At 42.3% G+C, this 27110-nt stretch overlaps 1 protein-coding gene across 1 annotated transcript; it reads right to left on the bottom strand.

Moving 5' to 3' along the window:
- Positions 1 to 1192: 1192 nt before the first annotated feature.
- On the bottom strand, positions 1193 to 27110 carry SETX (senataxin). Its single transcript, XM_059486467.1, has 25 exons — positions 26942 to 27110; positions 25678 to 25858; positions 24133 to 24340; positions 23849 to 23958; positions 23189 to 23408; positions 22927 to 23046; positions 22039 to 22210; positions 21428 to 21518; positions 16728 to 20981; positions 15796 to 15895; positions 15205 to 15381; positions 14365 to 14594; positions 13705 to 13872; positions 13435 to 13591; positions 12571 to 12672; positions 12040 to 12152; positions 11303 to 11374; positions 10898 to 11047; positions 10329 to 10436; positions 9476 to 9663; positions 8764 to 8856; positions 8034 to 8198; positions 7456 to 7593; positions 5067 to 5154; positions 1193 to 4583 (listed from the first exon to the last, which is right to left on the bottom strand). Exons 2-25 carry the CDS (start codon positions 25855 to 25857, stop codon positions 3327 to 3329), a joined length of 8661 nt encoding a protein of 2886 aa, XP_059342450.1. The 5' UTR covers position 25858; positions 26942 to 27110; the 3' UTR covers positions 1193 to 3326.

A 27110-nucleotide genomic window follows, 5' to 3' on the forward strand; every position in this document is an offset into this window, starting at 1 on the left:
ATTAGCAGGAGGAGAAATGCCTTGCTAGGCTGCACCCCTGGCTCCCAGCTCCTGTGGCACCCCTCATTAGACCCCTCTGCTAATTAGGAGACAGCACTGTAAGGACTCAGGGTCCCACCAGCACTGGGAATGTGAGTGGAGACTGGCAGGAGGGAGAGGCTGCTGTCCCTCATGTCCCCACAGAGCCTGGCACAGTCCAGTGGCACCTCCAGCTCTCAGCACCCCTTGTCACACCCAGCACGGAGCCAACACCTCCCTCCTGCACTCCCCAGAGCAGAGAATGAACCGATGAACAAACAGAACTGCCCCACAGAGAGCCCAGAGCAGCACAGGGCACAGTGACCCCCAGCTAAGGAACACAGACTAGACAGGCACCTGCCACGCTCTCACATCACCATGATTAGGAACAACACGGAAAATAACTACAGCAAACCTTAAAGGAAAAAGGAATAACCAGTTATACCCCACCTTTACTGCAAAGCCTGTTTTGTTTACAAAGAATAAATTAAAAAAAACCTCCACACTCTGAAAACCCTGAACAAAACACGGTCCAGCTCTTGCAAGAGACTTTCCCTCCTTCCCAAGAACAGAGGGAGAATTTGCACTGAGAATTCAGCTCCAGGCTTGGAAGCAGCATGGAAGCCTCTACAAAAACCTGGATACTGCCTCTTCCAAGCACAGCCTCCAATAAAGTGTTTTACATAAAGCTGTGTTGAGTACATTTCTTTACTGACTTTTCCAACTTTAACACTCAGTAACCACTGAAAAGCCTCCTCCAAGGGCCAGCAGCTCTGAGGAATTATAAATTACCACAGCAAGTCTCTACTCACAGCTTACACACAGAGTGCTCCTCACTACTCAGTGCTTTGTACCACACAGAGAATTTATGAAAATTGTGCCTGATCTGTTTGTTCCTCACTGCAGATTTGAGTCAGTGAGAAGTGTGCTTTGGATTGGATTTTGCTCAGTTTTCCAGGTATAAAGAAGAGGAGAAGCTAAAGCTACAAACCTACTCTGAGTGGTTTGTGAAGAGGGAAAAGTGTTTCAGTGCAATAACCCAAGCATGTTTTTATTGACAAATAAAGGACTAATGACACAGACTGACATGGCAGCAATAATCTACTGCTGAAGACTGACAATTTAAGTTAGATAAATCTAGTATTAAACCAGCAAAAAGGTCTGGGCCACTGAATACACCTCAGAGATGATTTATGGAAAAACACAGGCATTATAGAGTACAACAAAAATGAAATGTTAAAACAAAATTCCTTCCAGCACGTGGCAAGCACTGCTCTCAGAACACGTTCTGAAATGCAAGGTAAGGAAGGAAGAAAACTAGAAGAAAAGTTTCACAGCAACATTCTAGTGACCAAATTGCTTTTAATAACCAGAAAAGCATTTCCTTGTTCATTTTGTTGCCAGCTTCACTTTATTTACATCAAGACAGTCCAAATGGCTTCCACAGCCATGGGGTTTTGCAGAGCAGCAGCCTCTTAATGTGCTAAGTACAAACAGCAGGCAGGGCAGCACAGCCCTGCCAACAAGAGCCAAGGGGCTTGGAAGATGACAGTTTTTAAATGTTCCTATTAACATAAAGGGGAATAACACACAGGTATGGAGTCTGTGATGGGGAGTGACTGGAATGCCCAGTTTGTTAAGGTCAGTCAGCACACAGGGCTGCCAGGAGTTGGGGTCACTGAAGGATTCAGAATGCAACACAACAAATAACTAAAGCTGAACAATGCACAGATGCTGATTCTCCCCATTACACTGAAACACTCAGTCCTGCACAGCACAAGGAGCTGGACAGGCCCAGGCAGCAATAAAAGCTTCCCCACACACCTCCAAGGCAGCTCCTACCAGTAAAGGATGTTTTTCTGGGTGTGGATGCATTAGGGATGAGTTTTCCTGGCAATCACAGCCTGAACCAGCACCTGGTGCTGGGCAGAGCAAGGCACTGGTGTCTCCCTGAGCTGGGCCCTGCCTGGCAGAGGGTCAAAGCACAAAGCTGGAATTATCCCTGCAGTAACAGAAATGGAGCTGAAGATGATGCCTAAAAACTGTGGCTCACTTGCTGCAGCAAAGCCACTGCCACACTGCTGTGACAAGGGACAGCAGGACACTCCCTGCTCAGTGGCCCAGATAACCTGGCCCACTCCCTGCACCCTCAGGTTATCTCCACACAAAGCTCAGTGCATGTGAAATGCTGCTCTTCACCTCCTGAGACACACACGAGCTCCACAAAACAGACACTCATACTTCACAGCGACCCAAAGGAATTCTTAGTAGAAATAATTCCAGTTTTATTGCGAAATGTTATGATGTGAGGAAGGTTTTCTTAAAAATAATTTGGTTTTTTCGCCATCCTCTTTTAGTGGCTGCATGTTCTTCAGGAGCACAGTGGAAAGAATCCAGCAGTAACACCTAGAAAGATCTACCTGCCCTTTTCATCCCAGTCATCTCCAAATTCTCAATACACAGAAACTCAAATGATATTTCCAATAACTGTTAATAGATGTTGGACCAAGATTCCACAGTGCTGTTGATCCCTGCTCACAGGAACACAGTGGGACCAAAGAGACCTCACAGGTTTTAATCTGCAGATTGTGTTGCCCCTGCAACAAGAGAGGGATTCCAACTGATGGAGCAGCAGCAAGAGCAAAACTCAAGGCACATTTATATAAACAAAAACTCTTTTCTTCCTATAAAAACAGGCAATAAAATATATACAAAATAAGTAGAATTCTCTCTGTTCAACCAATGTACATCTGCCTCACTCTTCCCTGAGGCAGTAGTGGAGCACTAGCAAGAACCATTGGTATCACATTTTCAACACTCAGTTTTGCTATGAAATAAATTAGACATATTAGTGCAAAGGGAAAAGAAGTCTGTCCTTTGGATTTTGGGGTTGGGTTGTTGGGTTTTGTTTTTGCTTTACTCTGGTTCTTCATAAAAAAATTACATCTCTAAGAAATTAGCATTTACACAAAAAAACCAAGAAGCTATGTATTTGCCAAATATCTTAAAATAATTCTGTATACTGTACAAATATACACTGTTAAACATTTACAACCTCAGCTTGCTAGATGACTCAACCCACTGCTCTTCCAAGCAATGCAGCTACCCAACTTCTCTTTTCAAAACCTCAAAGGTACCATCTGTCAGGTATTAAATCCCTTCACAATTAGGGACAGGATGGGAAAGAGATCCTCTGATAGTAGTGGTATCAATAGATGGGAGTTCCAGCTGTGCTAAATAATTTAAAACACAGTCCTTGCTCGACAGAAATCAGGGAAGAGATTTTCAGTAATGAGCCCATAGTGAAGTCAGTGAAAGAACTTTCTTCTCTTGGCAGAGCTTGATTCTGAGTTCTCTGGTGATTCCTGGGATGGTCTCCTTGACACACCACGAGAGTCTTTGTTCCACTCACTGCCACTGCTCTGAGCTCCTTCCCTGGGGGCTCTGGAACCGCTTTTGGACACGGCTGCTCTCCGGTCACCCTCGCGCTGGGCTGAGGGAGGGGCTGGGGGCAGCACACTGCCCTGTCCTGCTGCCTGCTGGGCCTTCCTGGCACTTTCTGCTCTGCACACCTGATCCCTGGCAGCTGGGGACACGTGCAGGCCTTGCTGTGCTGCTGATCCTGGCGTGCTCTGGGCTGACCTCAAGGGCTGCTCCTTCCCTTTGCCTTCAGCTCGAGTGGCCAGGCTGGCCAGCCTGGGGTCCCGGGGCTTCTCTGGAATGGCACCAAGTGCTGCAGCCCCCGAGGGTGCAGGGGCACTGCTGCTCCTCTTGGGGTCTGCAGCTGGAACTCCTGAGAGTGCAGAGGCACTGCTGCTCCTCTTGGGGTCTGCAGATGGGGTCCCTGAGGGTGCAGGGGCACTGCCCCTCCTGGGATCTGCAGATGGGGTCCCTGAGGGTGCAGGGGCACTGCCCCTCCTGGGATCTGCAGATGGGGTCCCCACAGGTACAGGGGCACTGCTCCTCCTGGAATCAGCAGCTGGAACCCCTGAGGGTGCAGAGACACTGCTGCTCCTCTTGGGATCTGCAGCTGGGGTCCCCAAAGGTGCAGGGGCACTGACCCTCCTGGAATCTGCAGCTCCAGCCCCAATAGATGCAGGGGTACTGCTCCTCCTGGAATCTGTTGCTGGAACCCCCATGGCTGCAGGGGCACTGACCCTCCTGGAATCTGTTGCTACAGCCCCCACAGGTGCAGGGGCACTGACACTCCTGGGAACTGCAGCTGGAGCCCCAAGAGATGCAGGGGCACTGCCCCTGTTGGAATCTGCAGCTGCAGCCCCTGCAGGCTGTGTGGGCCCTCGGCTTCCTTGGGGCACTGCATGGCCAGGGCCAGCAGCAAGTTCCCGTGGGCTGCTCCCAGAATTTCCAGGCTCACTCCTCTTGCCACTGGAAGAAGCAGCCTGCACCACAGGAGATGTCATAGTCCCTCCTTTGGATGGGGGTTGACCTGGTGGCCTGAGCTTCAAAATCCTGAGAGCTTCTTTCTTGTAATTTTTTTCTGTTGTCCTAATAATGGCACCTCTCTTCTGAGCATCCTGAATCAAGTGATTCCAGTTTTCATCTCCCTTTAAAAAAAAAGAAAAACAAAAGAAAAAAACTGTTACCAGCAAGAAATCAACACAAATGGACAGAGGTGTCAGAGGATGTATAACCTCTTTAATCAAGGTACCTGACACAACTGTCATGGAAACCAATGCTATGTTCCTTCTGGAATGGAAGAATCTTATGTTTCAGGTGCAAAACAGCAACAGACACTCTGGCTGCTGTAACACAGGGAAGGCACTTTGAGCCATCAGAACTTCCAAAAATGACAAAATTTCTCAATTTCTCAATTTCCAGGGCTTCCCCTCGGAGGCGCGGGGCTTTAGCGCCCCCCAGTGGCGAACTAACACAAACCCCCTCCCGCCCTCGGGAAAGCACAAAACCCAAAAACCCTGCAGGACACAAAATTCACTTTCTTGCACAGACTGAGGACAGTCTGAGGGCGCTGCTCGGTGCCCCAGCCCACGGGGGGCTCCCAGAGCCCTCTCCATCCCCACTGCACCTACCATGAGCGTCTGCAGCCGGCCCAGGATGAAGAGGCTGAACCGGGCTCGGGTGATGGTGACATTCAGGCGCTGGAGGCTGGCCAGGAACCTGAGTGACAAGACAAAAACTAAGCTCCTCAACTGCTTCTTCCACAAGAAGGTTTAAAGGGTTAGGAGGAAAGGACATAAAATGAAATGTCACTGAAATTAACAGCAGCAGTTCCTGCCCAGACCCCGCGGCAGCAGCCCTGCCTTACGTGAAAGGCTGAGCATAAATTGTGTTTTCTTTCTTTCACCACTGATTCCTTGCAGGGAATTCCAGTTCTTTCCAGCTCTTGTCGTTGCTGTTTCCTTTCTTAGAGTAAATCCCCTCTTAATACCAACCACTGCTCCTTAAATGTTCCTTAAAGTACTGAGGATATCAACCTCACTTCACCTATCAAGACTTTAAGCTTCTTTTTGACTCCAACTGAAATAGATTAATAATATTTGGCAGTATTAATGGGGAAACACCCTACTGAAATACTGAACACTGCACATGAATATTTTATTTTAAAGGTGACCTGCACTGGAAGCACATCAAGGCAGACTTTTGCTTTGTCATGCTTCAAGAGGGGAGAGTTTATCCTTGCAGAAATCTGGTTTTGCACTAGGAAAATTGCCTGGTTTGGTTTTCAGGGATTACAATCCACAATATTGAAACTTAAACAAATGCTGAGTGTATTCTTAAAAGTTGATTTCAGTTAGCACTCATTTACCAGGACTCAAAAAAAGGTTTGTGAGACTAATACCAACTATAAATAAGAGCTTCCAAAATACACAGCTTAGTCTTTACTAACAAAATCCACAATTCAAAAGCCCAACCTAATCTGAGCAGGTTCACTGTCAATGCCTGACTCTGTGGTCACTCAGACCTCATCTGCAGCAAATTCACAACCCTGCAGTGAAGATGCAAAAACCACAGAGTCACCTAAAAAAATCTGGACAGTGCAGGAAATAAGAGAAGCAGCAGCAGAGTGGATCCAGCAGCACAGATAGAGTTCTCTAGGACTTGAGAAATGAAAAAGGGGAGACCTTGAAAATCTACTAAATATTCCTGACAGCTTTTACAACTGAAAGACAAGAAAGTTATTTTCCCAGGAAGGAGGGAGGGAAAAAAATCCATTGTTATTCCTTGGAGTTTTCTTCTCCCAGTTACTTTCAGAGTAAATTTAATGCTGGACTAGCACACCTGGAGAGCAAAATCCTTCACTCAGGCTACAAGATCATAGGTAAGGGTGTGGCAAAAATCCCATCACACCTTGCCAAGGGCACCTGACCCTGAAACAGAGATGTCCAAGCCAACAGCAGGTACAGCTGCTAAGGCACTGCACTGGTACAGCTTGAATATAAACCTTTATATATTAATGTATGAATACAGTAAGCTGGAAAGTTCCTGCTGAAAGAGCAGACAGAAGTTAAATCTCATGTCAGCAAAAAGAACTGGCAGGTTCCAGCTGCCTTCCATTCCCAAACTCAATCAATCAGATTAAGAAGTCTTCAAAAGGCATTATTGTTGTTTATCATGAGATTTGGATTCCTTCTCTTCCCAAAGTGGATCAGCACAATTAAAAGCCATTTTTCTTGCAGAGAATGAGCATCAGAGAAATATAAGCAGCTTACTGAAACTTATGTGTAGAAAGAAAGATTTTTGTTTATGTGACCAGATTTTTGCTAGTTTAACTTAGAAGGCAGTGAACTCTAAGAAGGCATATTTCATATTTTCACTACCATTTTTTAAACTAAAAGGATCCAAAAGTTACAGAACTCAGCAACTGCTGTAAGTGCTCTGGGGGTAAACAGCACATTCAGTTTAGTTCCTTCTGTTTCAGACAGAAAAACCCATAAAATTAAGAAATCTGCAATCCTGAGTTAAGACTTGCTGCTAATCTGTCCCATTTTAGAAGACAAGCACACTCATCTACAAATCCCAGATCCAAGTCTGGTACACCACATTCCAAGTGACATGCACAACTAATTAACAAGAATTTTACAGACATTAGCAGGAGAATGGGTTTCACTTTGAGAACAGCATGCAGGAAGTTACAAGGTGTACCAAAAGCCCCAAGAACAATAACTGCTGCAGTAATAATGCAAAGAGCCAAGATCCCAAGGCCAACCCTGCCAAATCCAGGCAGTGGCAGGATAAGGGAGCTGTGCAAAGGGATCAGCACTTAATACAGAGCACACCACCAGCATTTCCCTGTTGCTCAGACATCTCAGACCACTAATTCTCGCTCTGAGACATCCTTTATTCACTGCCTGGTAGAAGTGATTTGTTCTCTGTAACTTCCTAACCAGTCCTATTAAAAACATGATTTTCTCTGCAGTGTCCCTGGGAATGGGACTGGCAATCCCTGCAGGCACATACCCAATGGATCCCTTGGTGCTGTTTGCCTGCAGGTGTGGCAGAGTGGAGGCCTCGGAGCTGTTTGCCCTCACACAGGACACGATGATGCAATCCTTCTCCCGGCCCTGGAACGCATCCACCGTGTCCACCTCTCCTGGGCTGGGGAGAAACACAATGAGCAGCTTGCTCATCCTCACTTGGGGTTTTAAACAACACACTGATGCAAACAGCCTAAACACTAAATGCTCATGTGTGAAACCACCAGGGTAAGTTTCTCATTTAGTACATGAGCATAAACCTGAATTTACTTTTCTGAGATCAGCACCATTACTGCAAATCTGTTTGGGTCCACACAGCATGGAATTTTAAGTTCTTTTATTCAGAACTATAATCAAAGCATGTGGGTAATAACTAAGAATGGCACAAAGAGACCACACCTGTTTTAGGCAAAAGGGTTACACATCCCCTTTAAAGGCACAACCAAGCACAAATTTTAGCAGTACAGAAAGAAGCTGGAGACTTTTACCATTATTAAGAGGATAAACAAAGGATTAATATGCAAGAGCCAAGATCCATTTGAAAGTTTGTGGTTTCTTTACCTGTTATTCTTAAACACACTGTCCAGTTGTTCCTGGATTTTCTTTTTCTGTGCACTGTAAGGGGTAATTATTCCAATGCGACGAAGGCCCAGATCCTTCCTTTTCTCTTTAATTGTTCTAATTAACTCCATCACCAGCTTCACTTCCCGAGGATTGCTGTAAGAGCTGCACAGGACAAAGAGGAAACATTACAGGAACACCTCTGAGAGATCTTTCCAATTCAATGCTTTGGGGAATTTTGGTTTTTGAACTTTTACAGCTTTTTTCACACAGAGGATCAAAGAACTTGGCAAGCAGACCCTGAGGAGGGTGTACTAAGCCTGGGAAGTGCAGGCAGTGAAAAGTTGCACTTCCACATTCCCTCAGCACCTCCAGCTGTGCTCTCCTTACAGAACAGGCAAAGGGAGGGCTGAGCTGCCACCTCCTGGCATCTCCTCAGTATGCACCTGGGAAAGGGAAGTCACTGATAAAATCAGGAATTCAAACTCTTACTGAAGTTAACAGAGACTGCAGGCACTTCCTGGTATCTAACAGTGGGTCAAACCAGGATTAAAACCAGTTTCAGATTTAAGAAAATCTCTGTTTTTTGTGAAATTAAATCTTATCAGCTGGAAAATGCAGTTCTAGCTACTTGATGCATACTGGAACAACAAAGGAGAGAACACAGCTCTTCTGTAGGCAATTAATTCTCAGAAAATCTAAACTGTGGCTGAATTAGAATTTTACTTACTCATTGTCTCGCTCCTCACGACCATCAGCTACATCAAAAATCAGGTAGGGCTGGAATGGCCATTCTGAAGAACATCTGTTCTCCTCTATTGCCCTGGAAATGATATTTTTATCACAAGGCAACCATACAACTAAGAAATTCTAAGAACTTATACTCCATTTATTTACATCATGGTTATCAAACACAAGCAGCTCTCCAAGAAGAGAGGAGCTGACCCTGAAGTATCCCCAAAGGAAGTTTAAATTAGATATAAAGAAATTTTTTCACAGAAAGGGCAGTAAAGCATTGGAACAGACTGTCCAGGAGAATCACTATTCCTGGAAGTGTTCAAAAATCACATGGATTTGGCAGTGAGGACTTGATTTAATGGTGGAAATGGTTGACTCATGAGCCCGTTGGCACTGAAAGTCTTTTCCAACTTCAACCATTTTATGATTGTAACTTTCAGTTCTTTTCCTCCCCAGAATCCCTAACTTTTCCTGCCACCCAAGTAGATTGAGGCCTAAAATGAACTCTATATGACTAATTTTAAGAGACCTTACCTCACCTACCACACCCAGCACTAACAGAGATGGACTGCACACTTTCTCCCATTAACCATCTTTCCCCCTCCCAAAACCTCAAGCATTTTTAGACTCACAAGAACACCCTGACATCAAAAAATTGCTTTGAAATACCCTCAGCTCAGGAAGGAGAATAGAGAGCTACTCACTTGGCAGTTTTTAGAGTCCTGCCATACACATAGTTGGATGGGAAGAGGCAGATGTCTGGGTGCATCCTGTACTGCACTGTCAGCTGCACCACAGGCAGGCTGTGCAGCATGTTCCTCTGCACTTGCTCCTCCAGGTGCTTCTGCAGTCGGGCCATCAGAGACTGGTCATAGCCATACTGCTGAGCTTTCTGCCACAGGGAGAACAGGAAATTTCATCTGGCATCTCATTCCCCACCAGTCCAAGTGTTTTGGTGAATTTGCAAGTCAATTTGGTGTTTTAAACTTCTAAATTGCTGACAAAATGACAGCTGCTCGTGCTTTAGTTTTCCATGTGTGTTGTCTTATTTCACCTATACAAATCTGAATTTTTGTGTCTAGTCTTTAACAAAACAACTTCTCCTTGTGACTCACAATACAGTAGAAAGTTAAGAACATCAGCCATAATGAAAAGAAAGACTTTCCAGGTGAGATCTTGTTAAATAAACACACAACCTCTAAAGAAGCCACCCTGGTTTTCCTCCTTTCTTTACCAGCTGTTTAACACAGCCCTTATTGCTGGAGACAAGATGTGCTCCTATATATTTCTCCTTAAACACCTCTAGGGTCAGGAAGTCTCCAAATAAACAAGAAGTCTTCATCCTTCTCAAGGAATAGGGTAGTGACTGAAGCTCCCAGAATGACAAAACAGATCCTGCCACAACACAACATCTCTCACAAACCAAGTGCCCAATTTAAAGTTTGTATTGCCTCATTGAAATCTTCCCCCCCCCCACTTTAAATATTTCCTATAGATACTGTTCTTTAACCATATCCATTCTATGGCAAGAAAAAAGCAAAGAGCTTGAACACTTACTACTGATTTGACAGTAGGAGGGAGCTGTTTGGGATCTCCAACCAGGACAAGTTTATTACAGCGATGGATCAGTGGGATCAGAGTTTCCACCTCACAGGACTGCCCTGCCTTTGGAATATGCAAACAGGACAAAAGTAGAAGTTGTAAGCAAAGAAGGGAAGTACATTAAACTACTTGTAACACAGCCAGAATAACTCAAATGCTTTAAGTCTTCTAAAAAAAAATTTAAAAAAGAGGAAAAAGGATTTTTCTCAAGTAAAAAAACTACAAACATTTATTTTATTATTATATATGCAAAGTTCTCCAAACAGATATAAATATCACCAAACAATCTAGGAATCTCTAAAGCATAAAAATCATGGCTGAAGTGTGGCTCTACATAAAAGCTGTCTGCCATTACAGCACCAAACAAGTCAGGAAAAAAAAAATCAATTAAAAGTTATTCTTTCTCCTCATGGTCCTACTGGCAACAGGGCAGGCAACAAACAAATACTGCAGCAGCAGCAAAGAGCCCCAAGGTGGCCAAGCAGAGCCCAGGGCAGGGGCTGCAGCTCCCACACTGCACTGACCTCATCCACGATGACACAGCTGAAGGGATCCAGCCCCTGGCGGGAGAAGGCCGATTCCAGCAGGCTCCCCCCGCTGGTGCTCAGCGTGCAGCAGATGATGTCAGACTCCAGGATGATGTCTGCCTGCACCTTCTGGGAGTGCACCCGAACCTTCAAGCACAACAGGACACCCTGGTGAAAATTCAGCCTTAACTGCAACAGTCAATGCTCCTGTTTGGGCTTTTTCCCCAATATGCAGCCAGAGCACACCCGGATTTCACAGCTTACTCAGCTCATGGCCTTGATCCATTCACCCACTACTCTATAAATGCACTCAGCTACATCAAAACCAAACTCCACCACAATTAAAGGACACCAGGTATAAAAATATATCAGCTGAAGTTTATTAGAGATAATTTCTCCTACCTCCTTTAGCTGAGAAGCAAGTTGTTGTCTCTCCTTTGCAAGTCTGCCAATTTCATCATTTAACATTTGACTCTAGATAGGGGGAAAATTAAACAGGAACCACCTTTAGCACTACCCATTTCCCATATACCTTTTTCCCCCTTCATACCCTAATTTCCTAAACATGTAGACTTGCTCAGACAGTCTTTTAGTATCAAAATGGTCTCAAGAAGCCAATCAATTTCTTGGAAAGCTGTCCCCATATTTAGGCATTGCAACACACAGTACCAACCATTTCACAGTGCAACTGAGAAATGGTTTATCACCAGAAATCTCTAATTTGGCATAAATGCCAAATTCTTAGACAAAAAAAAATTAAAACTTCAAGTGCAACACATACTCCAAAACCTCAGATCATGAGGTATATTCCTGTATTTTCAGTGAAACAAAGCTTTGAACATATAATCAATTTAAACCTTTAAGATTCATAAATATGGTTATATTAAAATCTAACTAGTGGCAGAACCAAGTGAAGGCTACTGAATGATAGAGCAACAAGTGGCTCAATCAACCAGTGGGAAATACTGGCATAAATAAACAAAAAATTCCTGATGTAAAGTTCTCCATTCCCTCTCATGGTGCTACCAACTTTTCCATTAGTTGAAAAAGTAGGTGAAGAAAGAGTGACATCAAAAACCAGAGTTGTCTTTGTGTTATGAACACAAAACCACAAAGAAGACTACAACTTGTCTTGCTACCTCTCTCTTCTCACATCTGTGCATGGCACGCTCTCGAGAGAGCATGTCCAGCTTCTGGTCCAGAGCTTCTTTCTTCTTCTGAATGTCCTGGTCACAGTCACCTGGCTTTCGTTCTGGAATAAACCAAAGGAGGAACAGAAAAGCTGTTACAGGAACTCCACATTGGACACATGCATTTTTTGCTGCACTTTCCCATTTTCTATTCAAATTTTATCTCGTACAATGATGACAATGAGAATTGCTTCCAACTCTAGTTCTCAAATGCTGTATTGCTTCTAAAATTATGGCTTTAACATGTGTGCAATGTAATTTATTAAACAAAAGGGTCACTTTGCTTATTTTTTCCCTTTTCCTTAGATCCTGGCTCATACATAAACTGCCACTTTTCCACTAGAACTGACAAAACCCAGTGTTTTATGAAATACTATTTTAGAAAAATCTTCCTTCTTTGTAGACACATAATCCCATGTGGAAAGCATCACCAAGCTCTTAGAGGAGAATGAAGAAAAGTCTGATTTCCATGTTACTTACTCATTCTGTGCTCAACTTGCTTATCCAGGCTGAATCCCCTCACTTCATTGTTGATTGATTTTTCAGGACCAAGTCGCACTAATTTGATATCACCACAATTTCCTGTTTACAAATCAGAGTCAAAATACTCTTAAATTACTCCAACTGTCTCTATGCTTTGCTATGACAATTTAAAAAAATATAAAGCATCATGGATATCAAACAAGGCTTTTCTAATTACCTGGAGTTTTCAACACCTGACTTGTATTTAAATGCAGCCACAAAAAAAATTCAGTAATTCCAAACCTTATTAAAGGTGTTGCTCACATTTTAGTTGTGGCTAACATTAAGAATGTTATTTTGAATTAATGAAACTTCCTCTTATTCTCAGGTTTATCTAAAACTTCCAGAATTCCTAACTTGGACAATGCTGAGTCCCATCAAGTAATGCAATTGATAAGTCAATACCAAAATAACATTTGGTTACAATGCAGATATTTTTCCCCTTGCCACAAACTAGATGTCTTTAACAGAATTAATCTACTTTGTGTTAGTCACAAACTGGGAGGAGGAAAAATGAGAAGCTTAGACATACCAAAATTTTCACCAGTCTGTTTCCCATGACCCAAAAAGTCCAATTTTATTCAAAATAAAGGCAAGGGACCCCAAAGAGTACTTAAAAACTGATGAACTTAAACTAACAGAAGGAGGAAAGGGTCCATGTCTATAGAAAACAAAGTGTAACTTATTAAAAAACCTCATAATACACCTTTCAGAAAAGCACATTAAAGTTAACAATAAAAGTACAGTGCATGATCAACTGCTTCATTTCCTCCTCCAGGTTTTGCCCATTTAACATGAAAACAATTTAAAAACAAACCATACCCAAAGGCTCCTGTTTGTTTTGGCATTTTTCCTTAAATGCAATGATGATCTTTTTCATGAGTTCATCAACAGCAGCATTTGATGGTGCACACACTAGAAAACGGTTTGGCTTAATCTTGGAATTTTTTTTCCGAGCTGTTTTCTCATTCCTAGTGTTCTGCAGATTAATTAACAACGAACAAGTTCCTTAGATTGTTTTCACCTGAGACTGAGCAGCCAGACTGTACATTCATCTGAACCAAACCCCAGCACATGACCATGCTCACTTACTTCTCTCAAAACACGGGACAGCAGTCCTACAATAGTTTTTGATTTCCCTGTCCCAGGAGGTCCATGGATAAGGCAGATCTTGGGAAGTCCTGGGTGCTGCTTTACCATGGCATAAGCTGTCTCAATGGCTCTCTTCTGATCTTCATTGTATTCATTCATGTATGAAACCTGAAGGAATAAACAGAGCAAAAAATAATGAATTCATCATGTTGATCACACCTTCCACATCAATTTTCTATTCTTTCAGAATGTCCTCACCTCTCTAGCTAGAGCTCAAAAGCTGGAAGGGTAGGGAAGCTTTTGATTCTATGTTTGCTCTAGACACACACCCAATCCTCACTTAAAGTAGGCTTTGTTCACTCCCACACCTTTATGTCACAATACCTTTTCCATCCTATGTTTTATTTCCGGAAAATTCCCCAGTAAGGGGAAGGAAAACTGAAAGCAGTTGGAAGCTCACTGTAACAACAGAGTACAAACACCTGAGCAAGTTCAGATTCATCTCCTCCACCCCAGCAGCCAACTCTGAGGAGAGCAGTGTCTCAATGCTTTTGAAACATGGCTATTTTCTCTTAGTCATCTCAAAAACCAAACCTACAGAACTCATGAGGCCCAAAAGCTTTTTCTGTTAACCGTGGCACTCCCAGCTGCACAACTTACAGCACTTCCTGAGGCAACAGGGAGATCTCTGGGACAGAAGTCATTGTAACTTGGATTTATGATGGGTCTAACCAGGGGGCTCCTGCTCAGCAGCAGGAGACCTTTGAATTTTCTGTGTGTGGTCACCAGGGAGCCAACCACCACACACTTCACTTGCTTATGGATAAAGAATGACAAATTGCCTTGGGTTTGCACAGTAAGATGACAGGCAGTCTGCTGCTCTTTTTGTCCTGTTACAAAAGAATAAAAAAAAAACAAGTTGTTAATTCAAAAACTATCCAAATCATTAACTGAAAAATATTCCAGTAAGTTAATTAATTCACCAGAACAAGGTGCTGTCTTCTGCTAGGGAATCAACAGTGAATTCTTGCAAAATCCCAACACTTACCCATCCCACCAAAAAAAAAAAAAAGACCAAACAAAAAACTCTGTACAACCACTCAGATCCCTGCTTTACTAAGGTAGGTTCTGGGTACTTGGAAATCCTGGTAACTCACAGTTTCAATTCCCAAAGACACTGACAATTTTAGATTGAGAGATCACAGAAGTTCATGGCACTTCCTATCTCCTGGCAATACCATCCTAAAGATGAGTGCAGAGCATTTACTCATCAGTAGTTTCTGTTTCTACATGAAGTTCTAGAAAAATGATGGACAGCAGGGCTGCAGCTTCAGTTCCTGATTTTTACAAAGCTTCTAGCATGGAACAGACCTGCTACAGAGGAAAAACAACTCCATTTCCTCTGAGGCCAGTGGTACATTAAAATTACCAACAGCCAGCTATGAAGAAGCATTTTATGGCACCAAGGACCCCATTTTTATTTCTAGCCCTGCTACTCACTATTTGCACAGCCAGATGCACGAGCAAAACGTGTCACAAGGCCAACATGATTCACTGTGTGGTACTCCATCCCACTTTCTTCCCCAAAAGTGTCCTTCTGCTTGTGGACCTTCAAAAGGATTAAGTCATCCTCCTTTGGATGGAGCTGCCTTGCCAAATCACTCTCTCGTAGATGAGCTGTCCAAAAGACAAATGAAAATCACAAGGTTGAAAAGAAAATGGTTACATTTTCTACATGACTGCAGAAGTACTGTTAACTTTTTAAAGCTGTTAAAGGCTATAGCAAAAGATTATTGTGGAAATTTTAACTCCATTCTGCACTCTTAAGCCTGAGCACAGCACTGTATAAAAACAGAGCAAGTCAAGGACAATTTTATCAAAACAAGCTGAAAAAAAATCCTAGATGAGAGAGATGGAAGGCACAAACTCCCTGTAAAATACATGGTTCTCTTACATTCATGCTATAGAATAGCAAAGTTGAAATCCTTTCTATATTTAAAGCAAACACAAAAAACCTCTGCCTCAAACTGCCAGCTCATTATAATGCATCATCTACTTGAAAATCAGATTTTAAAAAAAACGAACCCTCACCTGTAAAATGTGCTGTATTCATGTCAGCAGAAAAGTTCTCTAAGTAGAAGTAATAACCTTTCTCTCTTACTTTCTGGTTTTCTACCCATTCTTGTGCCAGCTACATGTTGAAAAGGAAACAATAATACTTTGAAGGGTTTAGTGTATCAGAAGAAAAGCTTACCATGACTCAAAGGGCAAATAAATGAAATAAAACTATAAGACTGTCAATTAAATATATCAGGAGTCTTACTCATTTCTTTTGTTTCACATAAGCATACCCATTACATATAAACACACAGGGCAAACAAAAGTTCTTCCTTGCCACTCACCCATTTCATGTACTTTCTTAAACTCCTTCACAACTACTCTGAGTCTTCCCTGATTGCATTTTCACCTTAAAATATCAGTATTAACCTGGCATTGGCTTTATTTTCTACCTTATTTCTATAGAAGAAGTGATGCAATGACTGAACTTGAAAGCATTCAGACATTAATTGAAGGAACACTGTTTTGTCGCTATTAAGCTATAAACCAATAAAGACTATTAAGCTATAAATCAATAAAAAATACTTCCTGGATTAACCTTCCCTCTCATGTAAGTTCTCAACAGAAACCAAAACCAGATTTTCATCCTCTGCCATTGAAAGACTTCAGTTTCTTAAAGACTTCTGTTTTGAGCTTTATACACTATAGAGAGGAAAATCACATTCTTTGCCACTCCTCTTATTGTGGACGTGCACCAGGAAAAAAGAAACACTTCACTGATTTGAGTAACTCTGGTCATCCCCAATCTTAAACATAGCTTTTTGGATTATCTACCACAGATTGTTCCTCTATTCTGATCTCCAGCTGAATGTTTTCAAAGGTAGAGGACATAAACCAGGTTTTAATATCTTGGTAAAATTTCTCAGTGTTGATGAAACCAAACCAAAAAGCAGAAAGCTACTTACTGTTTCAAAGGCATTGAGCATCATCAAGGGAAAAAATGTGTCAAAATACTCATTGTAGCCCTGAAAATGGGGAGGAACAGCAGCTACTATGGTCTGCAGAAGATGATTTGGAGTTCCAAAGTAGCTGAAGTTTTCAAACATTTCATAAGTCCACTTTAGGACTTGGTTAACAAAAATGCTGTAATCGCGCTGCTGGCCAAGAAAAGAGGAGGAGGTTTCTCGGCCAGGCCCTCTGGAAATATTTGAAGCATTGTCATAGTGTTTATTTTGTGACTGGAGAACATTACTGGAGCTAAGGGGTTTGAAACTTGGAGATTTGCAGGTTGGATCTCCTGCTGGTGCAGGTTTTGGATACAATGGTGGCCTCACCACCGCCAGTTTGGCCGCGTTCACTTTGCTTTTTGAAGGTGGGGGAAACTTTCTGCCATCTTCCAGATCTTTGCTGAAGGCTGCGTTCCGTGAAGAACTCGCTGAGCTGAAAATTTTGGCAGTGGAAGGTTTTTTTGTTTTAGGTGGTGGGAGAGAAGGCTTGGCAAACACATGATCTGCCCCTGGACTGGTGGCTGGGTGTTTACTGCAGTCCTCTCCAGGTTTTTCCACCTGTTCCATACAATCTTTATCTTTACATTTTACAACAGCTGAGACTTCATTCTGCTGAAGGCTTTCATCAACATCCATCTCCTCTGGGGTCTTACTACCTATAGCAGCATCTTGAACACTTTCCTCCTGAGAACATAACTCCATATCCACAGGATCTAACTGAGTTAAAAACAGATTATCATCACCTTCATCACTGCTTTCATCTGATTTACACCCATTTTGCTTTGGAGTTTTCATCTCACACTCAGGCAGGACAGTGCAACCTTTTCCTGAAGACTCATCTTTATCACCTTCAAGTGCAGTGGAAGAGAGACTTGAATCCATGGGGACAGGAGGAACCACAACACTGCTACCCTCCCATTTGCTGTTCCAGTCTGAAGAATGAGGCATTTTAGAGGAATTTGCCACCTCCTCCACAGAGAGGCTCTCAAATTTTCTCTCACTGGCAGAAAAACAAGCAGCCTCCTCTCTTTTTTTCTCCCTTTGGTTTTCAACAGATTCTTTAATAGCTCCCAGTTCAAAACTTTGAGCCTTCTGTACCACAGGTTTTGCGTACATTTTGGTAACTTTGTTTCTACTCTCCAAACTTCCCGCAGATTTTTTCACGCTTCTTCTGGACTTTAGATACTGGCGGTCTTGGCAGGCCAGCAGTTTTTTATTCCCTTTCACAGACAAACGCTGAGCCTCGATCTGTTTGGTTCTCTTTTTCTGCGTGACTCCAATCCTGCCTGCAGCTTTGCCGTGGCTGCGCAGCAGGGCCAGGCTCTCCAGGGAGGGCTGCGACAAATCGAACGCCTTGCGGGGCCCCTTCTTCAGGCCAAGCTTTTCTGCAGTTGATGCTGGAGCAGGGCTCTGCCGGACCTTCCTTGGAGGAACCACAGCAGGCATCGACCTGCCAGGCTGAGAACGTTCTGTTGTGCTTTGCAGTGGTGTTTTATTTTTGGCTGTTTTAACGACAGGAGGTTTTTTAGGACTTCTCTGAACAGCTGGTGCTGATTTACATTTTGCTGTGGGCTTCTGTGGGCTTGTGCTCTTTTTCTTAAGGGCCAGCTTTGAAGCTAATGAGATGGGAGATGTAGATGTTGTGGGTTCAGGCACTTTTGAGTCCAGGGTGAAGCCTTCAGCAGTATCTTTGTCTGCACATTTCTCCAGTTGACATTTTGCCTCTTCCTTGCCAACTGATTCTTCCAAGGTTGAATTAGTTGCCTCTTCCTTGCCAACTGATTCTTCCAAGGTTGAATTCGTCGCTTCTTTGGTATCACCAGCTTCTTGCTGATAAGAAGTATTTTCTGTCTGCTTTTCTATTGAGCTTGCTGCCTCTTCCATGGCCTCATCACTAAAGTAAGGCAGATCATAGCCCCAGTCATTTAAGTTATCATTCTGGCAGTCATCTGAATTACCTGTCTCAGGTGCTGGTGAAACACCACCTTGTTTATATTCCTGAGTTGTCTCCACAGCATACGCTTGAGTGTCTTGCCAAGCTGAAAAAACCTCATCTTCTGTTTCAAATTCAAAATACTGAGACTCACAGTCATCCAGTAAGAGGGGAGAGCCTGGAGACTTTGATTCTCTTTTAGTGTCACTGTCAGAAGTGCTGCTGGAAGTTGAAGATGGCTCTGCACACACATTTTCATTCTTGGTTTTTGATTCCTCTTTCTCAGCCACACCTTTTTCTTCATCAGAAGAGTCTGAAATTACAATGACTTGATTGCTAAGTTGATCTCCACCACTGGAACACTTGGTACTTTGGCCCTCGTTGGAAGATCTTACAGAACCTTTCACTTTCCTTTTAATATCAGACACATTTTGGTACACTGAGCTTTCCTGGTTGGTTGCAATGGGAAAATTAAGACTTTTGGCATAAGCAGCTAAAGATAATTTACTGAGTTCTCTATCAACCTGGGAGTCTGATAAATCATCATCTTCAGAAACAGTCTTCACAAAATTCTCCTCTTTCTTCCCCACTGAACTGTTTTCCCTCCTGAAATATTCTGAAAACTCAAACAACCTGTCACTTGATTCATGCTTCACTGACAGTGGCCTGATCACATCCCTCTTATTTTCAGAGCTAAATGGAAAATAACCACATGCTGAAATTTTATCCCTACAAGAGGTCTCCGAAAATTGATTTTTGCAGTCATATTTATCCAAATTATTTAAATTAGGCTGCTCCTGGTTTGAAGTCTGAACGTTCGTGCTCCTCTTAAAGAAAGACGACAACGATGGACCTGATTTTTCTTCTGTTGATACTTTTTTCAGTGAGGTGTCATTATGTCCTAAAAGCAAAGTACTGTCATCTTCCTTCCCTTGCATGCCAGCTTCATTTCTAGAGGAGTTACAGGAATCCAGTGATGCTTCCTTGGACACCTGTTTAGTGGGGACCAGTCTGGACTGGAACACACTGTTTGCACTTGTCTCTTGCATACTTTTGCAACTCCTTGAAGATGGAGAATCAAGATGAGTCTGAGCAGACAGATATGGTGTTTTGGATTCTGCTTTGTGTTTCACTTCTAACTCTCTGCCTCTCCTGAAATCTGAATGCTCAGTATTTGAACTGAAGCACTGATCATCCGTATTGCACTTCCCTGCCACAAGGTCAGAGCTCCTATTTTCCTGAGCTTTCCCACATATTTTTGTTGCCAAAGAGTTCTGTGGGAAGACAAACTCCTGATCTGTCAAGTCATTAGGCTCTTTTTTGATATTCATCAAGAGGCCTTCTGTGGATGTGCAAGATGTTGAGCTTCTACATGCATCTCTACATTCCTCTTCCCAGGCATTCTTTCTCCTATGCAAAGGGTTCTCTTGACAATCTCTGCCTTCCTTTGACACGACAAATGGTGAACAAAGGTCCCTCCTCTCATGTCCACTCATCTTGTATCCATCATCACACACATTCCTCTCCTGCTTTGTAGAGACACTCGGCAAAGCTGTTGAGCTTGACTTGCTCCCTCCAGCCAAAGAGCTGCTCAGTGCTTTACCCTTTATACTTCTTATAACTTGCTTTAAGCACATTTGCAGCTCCTGGGTTTCCTGGCTGCTCAGCTGCCAGCCCACAGCTCGATTTCCCCGCAGGAGGAGGTTCAGTTTGTCCAGGTACTGCTTGCAGAGGGCGTGCTGGCCGAGCTGGTAGCCCTCCTTGAGCAGGCTGCGGATGAGCTGCACGCAGGCGTGCTGCACCGAGCTGGGCGCCTGCAAGGAGCCCGCGGCCGAGCCCTTGGCAAACAGCCCCGGAGCCTTCTCACTGCAGCGAGTGAAGGCTCTGCTTGGGAGCGTGGCACACCTCACCACCGCCTCCACCCACTCCTGGGAGCTGATCCACAGCAAGTGCAGGCACTTCTTGCTTCTGTGCAGCTCAACGATGGACACCAAGATGAGGAGGAAGAACTCGGAGATTTTGTCGCACTCCTGGAATCGTTCGATGAGGATGTCTTTGATTTCTGAGCAGAGGTAGTGGATGACCTCTACTATATAGGCTACACCCAAGTCCTTGAGATCCATGAGGGACTGAACAAAAGGGATGAACCAGAGGAACGTGCTGTGATGGACACGCATGTCTCTGCCAATGTCAGACTGAAGCATGTTAGCCAGGGTGTGCATATCTTCATACATGTTGGGGCAGTACTCTGGGCAAATGGCAGCCTTCCAGCCAGTGTCCTGAAAAATACATCCACCACACAACAGCCTCAGTGATAGGCACAGTTTGATATGGCAGCCTTCTTGTAGCCAAGCTTTTTTGTTACTTCCTTTCATATATTTGTTCATTAAACAGTAACAGTTCTTATATCCCAATGTAAGTCATTAAAAAAATGCAAAAAATAAAGATCACACAGATCTAATTTCCTAAAACATTACCTATGAAATTAGTGTGAAGTAGTAGTTCCTTTAAAAATCATTGTGAACTATTCAAAGACACATGATCATTCATGATCACACAATTTACCCTCAGATAATCAAAAACACATGGAAAGCCTTTAAAAGACACTTCATAAATGCAATACATTGACATCAAGAGATGACCACACTTGGAAATGTTTATTCTTGACAGCATCATCAAGTGACCCCAGTTCAAAGAAAAGGAATATAAAATACTGGTTTAATACCTTTTGAGGCTTTTCTGTGTTATAATTATACACAATCTGACTGCAGGACATCATGTCATCACCATAGTCTGATTCTGGTTCAGCTTTTGTCCTGAAAAGAAACACAGATTACTACAGCCTCACACAATTAAAACCCTGAGAAACTCAGGACAGATGTTGCTTTTCAGATACCAAGTGTAGAGCTTGTTTCATCCAGCTTGTAAGAGGTGGGGGAAGTGACTGTCTCAGGAAAAAGCTTTCTACTGAGTCATGGATTTGCCTATGTAGAACAATGCCCAGAATGCCATCTACCGAAAAGTCAGGAATTCTCACAAATTTACCAAACCTTGAACATGGCAATTTTCATTAACCTTCAGTGCAAGTTGGTTGTAGCACTAAATAAGCACAGAACAGTTAACAGTCTTCCCAATTCAGGAAAAAAAAATCCTAACAAGTTTAACAGACACACCAGGGTTACCAAAGAGAAGTGAGTATATATTTTTTTGAAGGAACATCACAATTTTAGGGGACCTACTTCAACTTTGCTTTGCTTGAAATTGGAAAGATGATATTTTTTCAATTGCCATCTCCCTCCCTCAACACAAATTACAGCAGCACTGACAAGAACTGACCTCATAAAACTACTGCGAATATTTTTGATTTCATTGTTGTAGCTGACACTGTTGATTATGGTTTGAAAGGCTTGGACAGGATCAATCAGCTGACCCCAAACTTTAGACCCAAGCTGATCCAAAATAACCATGAAACAGTGTAGGGCAGGCCAGAAGGGGTCAGTGGAATCATCTGAAACACAACAGGAACAGTGGAGAGGGTTGAAAAGCAAGTCCTGGACATTCTTAAGCTAAGCAGAAATTGAAAGAGCTGGTTCTCATTGATTTTTCTAAAATATCAACAGAAAAGTATTCTAGGAAGTTGTACTTTTTACTGGAAAAAGAATTTAAAAAGTCAAGATCCCTCATTTGTACAGAGACACTGCTCCTTATGCAGTCTTAGATCAACAGGAGCCTGGATGCCCATTATTAATATTAAATAATACTGATATTCCCCCACTCTATGAAACTGATGCTTTCACATGGTTTTTTGCAGGAGTGTGCTAAGAAGTGGCACAACTTACACAGTTTCACTTACACAGCTAATTTATACTTCACAGTTATAATAGAAGCAATTGGTTTCTTCTCCCTCATGTAAGAAAATATCATATCCTCAATAAACACGAATTAAATAAAAATTTGCTCATTTAAGAGGCAATCCTGGTCTTGAGGTCACAAGGCTATTCCCAGACTAAGCCAGATTTAGCAAAAGCACCACCATCCCTTCTCCACTCCAAAGTTTGGATGTCATCCTTCAGTATTTGTCAGTATTTCCCAAATATTGCAACTTTCAAAAGATAAATAGGCTTCAGGTAAAATTACCTCTCATTACACTACTAACAACTTAACAAGGAATTCGCTAAAGATGAAAAATGAGCTATGAACTGCCTTAATCTCAAAACGAGTTACCAGCTGCTTCTTTCTCCATAGTGTGAAGTATAGACTGCATGAAATCATTTTGTTTGTCTGGGCCCAGTAACAGAGAGTCCATAGCTTGTTCTTCCAGCACTGACAGCAACATGCAAATTCCTAGAGAAGAAAAAACAGAAGCAACCTGTCTATATACTTGAAAAAATATGAATTTGTACTGACAAATTTTCAAGCTCTGACTTCAAAGAACTGCTTACAAATAGGAGACTACACAAACTAATTTCTGATCATAAATACTCACCCAGCCAATAATTCTTGTAGTTGGCTGTATCATACAAATGAGCTGGCAGAAGGATGAGTTTACCCTTTTCAAACATTGAAGAGCTGTAAATATCTGGGTTCTCAAAAAGCCCCAACTCAATAACTCTGAACAAACAAGTCAGCACTTCCTCTAAGTCATAGTAATCATCCCTGTCAACCTTTCCTAAATTCCTTGCTGTTAGGATGGCCCATCGACGAATCTAAGGATTGAAACAAATAGTTTTATGTTAATAAAAATAACAAATTCTGTAAGAGGAAGCATTGCTGTTACAAACGGGACAAAGGGGTATTTTTGCTAATAGAATAATTAAAAATAAGTACTCAAAATAATCTTAGAAACAGGCTTGCTATATCTACAAGATGATGATGGTGACAAAGAAGCTAAAATTCAGGGTAACACCTATGAAGAAAACTCGTTGGGATTTATGTGCAACAGTTGGTTTGTACTAATTTTATGTTATTTACATGTAACTGACCAAGATATTCTACTGAGAGAACGGCTTATTGTAACAGAGGTCAAGTTTTATTTACAGATAAATGCACCACACATTTTCTAAAATCATGCAAGACAGTATTCCATCCCTTCAGTATTAACATGTGCACATAACCAGGATTTAGCAGAACAGAAAAAGGAACTCACCACTTCATTTGGGTGCACCAAAAAGAGATAAATTCCTGGGTATTTCTCAAAGACCTGAAAGGAGTCTTGACTTAGTTCCATTCTGCAGAGCACTTCCACACATAGCTCACCTAAAAGAGTAAGAGAGTTACGGTAAGCACTAATTTACAGGCTCACAAAAAGAGTGTATTTAGTATCAAAATAAATTATACATTATTTCTCTGGTTTAAGTGAAAATATTCATTTTCACCTCCTGCAGTGGAACACCACCACTCCCTTCCACAGGGATATGATCAGATACATACTGACTTTCTCATGCAGCAGCAGGTAGGGGTATTTCAGTATTTCCAGCAGGGGCACTCGCAGGTTGTTCTCAAAATTTGGGCCCACATAAACAGAGAGAGGTGTCTCCCCATGCTCATCAACCAGAAACAGCTCATCTTCTCCTGCTTCCTCATTCATGGATTTCTCCATGTGGGCAACCAGGCGGGAGGTCTCCAAGTCCCACAGGTCCTGTTCAGTGGGGCAAAACAACAATCAAAGTGTACTTGTGAAAAAAGTGATTAAAGGACATTTATTACCATATACAGATAATTCATTACATGTTCAAAAATTGAAATCTCATTTTGAAAAGTTTCTCTCTATGCATGGTCCAAACCAGTAAAGTTTTGAAATGGAATTCAACTAGGCAAAGAACAAATCTCTCACTTTAAAGTTGAGACTACAAACTTTTTTAAAAATAACCTTCAAACCAGATGCAATGTTAAATATTCATATTCATTTCAATACTTATTTTAGGCACAAAACTTTGTTCCACTGGCCAATACACAGAAAGACACGATACAGGAAAAGAGCATCTTTAGGAAGATAGGAAAAGCACTAATAAAATCTTGCCTTCTAACAGATTTTAGACAGGGGAAGGATATTTATATTCTTTTCCTTCCCCTGTTAGAAATCTAACAGATTTCTAACAGGGGAAGGAAAAGAATATAAATATAAATAATGCAAAAAGACTGGCTGATTTGCTGGATATTTGTAGGTATTCACCCACTTAACTTACTCATCTTAAGTAACTGCTCCAAACCTCAATTAGACACCAAGTTCATTCACTGCAGTAAATGGACACAAAAAGGAACTTGCAGTAGGTGCAGATTCTCTTATTCCCAGTCTATGGAACTTCAGTCACATGGAATTGCACTCCAGAGCAATCTAGCTGACCAATCTAAAGAGCAACCTTTTAGACTATGATAATTAGCTAAAAACTTTACATGCACAGAAGGGAAATAAGCTAATGATATAATAAATATTATAAAATGCTTTCCTAAAATATAAAGTTGTATACTCCTACAGGAGGACTACAAAAGAGGTCTAAATTTTTTTGATTAATTGCAGTCTTGCAAGGTCTGATCTCTGAAATTGAAACATAAGAGAAAACTACTAAGTGAAATGAACTGAAGTGAAAGAGAAGTGAAAGCAAACAAAAACAGGAACAAACCAACAACCGAAGAGAAACCAGCAGAAAAGAGAAAACACATTAAAGAAAAGAGCTGTTAGTCTGGCAGATGTTCTTTGTTTCAGATGACAAACCATCTACAGCATGAAAGAAGTCCAAGCTATGGTGTCTAGTCAGCAACTTAAAACTACTGGTTTAGTTCTTGTTAATTTGAATATATGCAAAACAAGAGGATCTCTCTTTTACAATCACCAGTTTGTAAAACTCCATATGAAAAAAACGAGACAGTTAAAAAGCAACACAAAAACCCAGTAACACACAACTACTCCCAAAACCCAGTAACACACAACCCCTCCCCTTACACTGAGGCTTCTTAATTAATCTCTTAATTAATTACCTCATGCAATCTTGGACATTCTTCCCTTGCTTTGTGGTATTCAACCACACACTCCAGGCAGTAACAGAGGTCATCATTGGAGCCTTCAAAATCTTCCTGGGACAGCCTCTGAGCAGCATAGTGCCTCAGGAACTCGGTGGTGTCAGCACCACTCTGTGTGCACCATCGGCATGTGCTCATTCTGGGGGGGGCAAAAAAAGCAGCAATTAAAGCCCAAAGCCTTCAAGTGGCAAAATATTCCCTGTCAGCCACGACAATTTTAAAGCATGAGGAGCGTCAGGATTTCAGTTACTCATTAGCAGTTTCCATGCAGGTGTTCTTACAACATCCAGGTGCGTGCAATTAAACCCATTAGAGCAATTAAAGGGACATCGCACCAGAAATGCCTGTGGAAGGGACAGCACACGGGAAAAATAAAGCACTGTAGTCAAATGTGCAAACTAGGAAAGAAAAGGGTGAAAACTCATTTTATATTTAAAAAAAAAAAATCTCCTTACCTGCACATTGCATGATTTCCAGAACTACAATGCAAAGCTCTTTATATTATTTTACTGGTGTCTCTGGAATCTAGGTCTAGAGTTTAATTAGCTTCTTTCCCTAATCTCCTACTAAAATTTATAGGTCAACAAACCCCTGTTGTCACAAGCAAAGGGCATTTATGCAGAACTTTCCTGTCTTTGTGATTTTTATAGACAGAGTGCTAAAATTCTCACCACAGATTGCTTTCCTCTAAAAACAAAAATCTTTCACTAAGCAGCAATGGAGTCACCTCAGATCCTGCTAGCCTGAAGAATTCCACAGAGCACTGGAACCACAGAATGGTTTGGATGGAAAGGACCTTAAGGATCATTTCATTCTACACCTTCCACTGTCCCAGGCTGCTCCAAGCACCATCCAAACTTTGGACACTTCCAGGGATCCAGGGGCAACCGCAGCTCCTCTGGGCACCTTGTGCCAAGGTCTCAGCACCCTCACAGGGAAAAACTTTCTCTTAATACTCAATCTAACCCTGCCCTCTGTCAGTTTGAATCCACTCCCCCTTGTCCTACCACACAGCTCCTGATGAAGAGTCCCTTTCCAGCTTCCTTTAAGCCCCTTCAGATTATGCAAGGCTGCAAAAGCATGAACTCTTGAACTAACTATACAAAAAGAAAGGTGGTAACTACTTCTTTTATTCAGCATAAAAAAAGCAGATAAAGCCAAGCCTTAAGTTTCCTCATACATACACACATAGTGGGAAAAACCCAACAATTGTGGCATTTACCTTTGAAAAAGGCAGCTATTTGCTGTGCAGGTGTGCCAGCTCACATGGTGGGAAGGAGAACAGCGCTGCCCTGCAGCCAGGCAAGGGGCTGAGCCCTTCAGCCATACATGTCCTGAGTGCAGAGGGCAGAGCCGTATCCTCAGCAATCAACCCCCTGGTGACCAAGTCC

The sequence above is a fragment of the Ammospiza nelsoni genome, chromosome 20 (assembly GCF_027579445.1).
Source record: "Ammospiza nelsoni isolate bAmmNel1 chromosome 20, bAmmNel1.pri, whole genome shotgun sequence".
NCBI lineage: Eukaryota > Metazoa > Chordata > Aves > Passeriformes > Passerellidae > Ammospiza > Ammospiza nelsoni.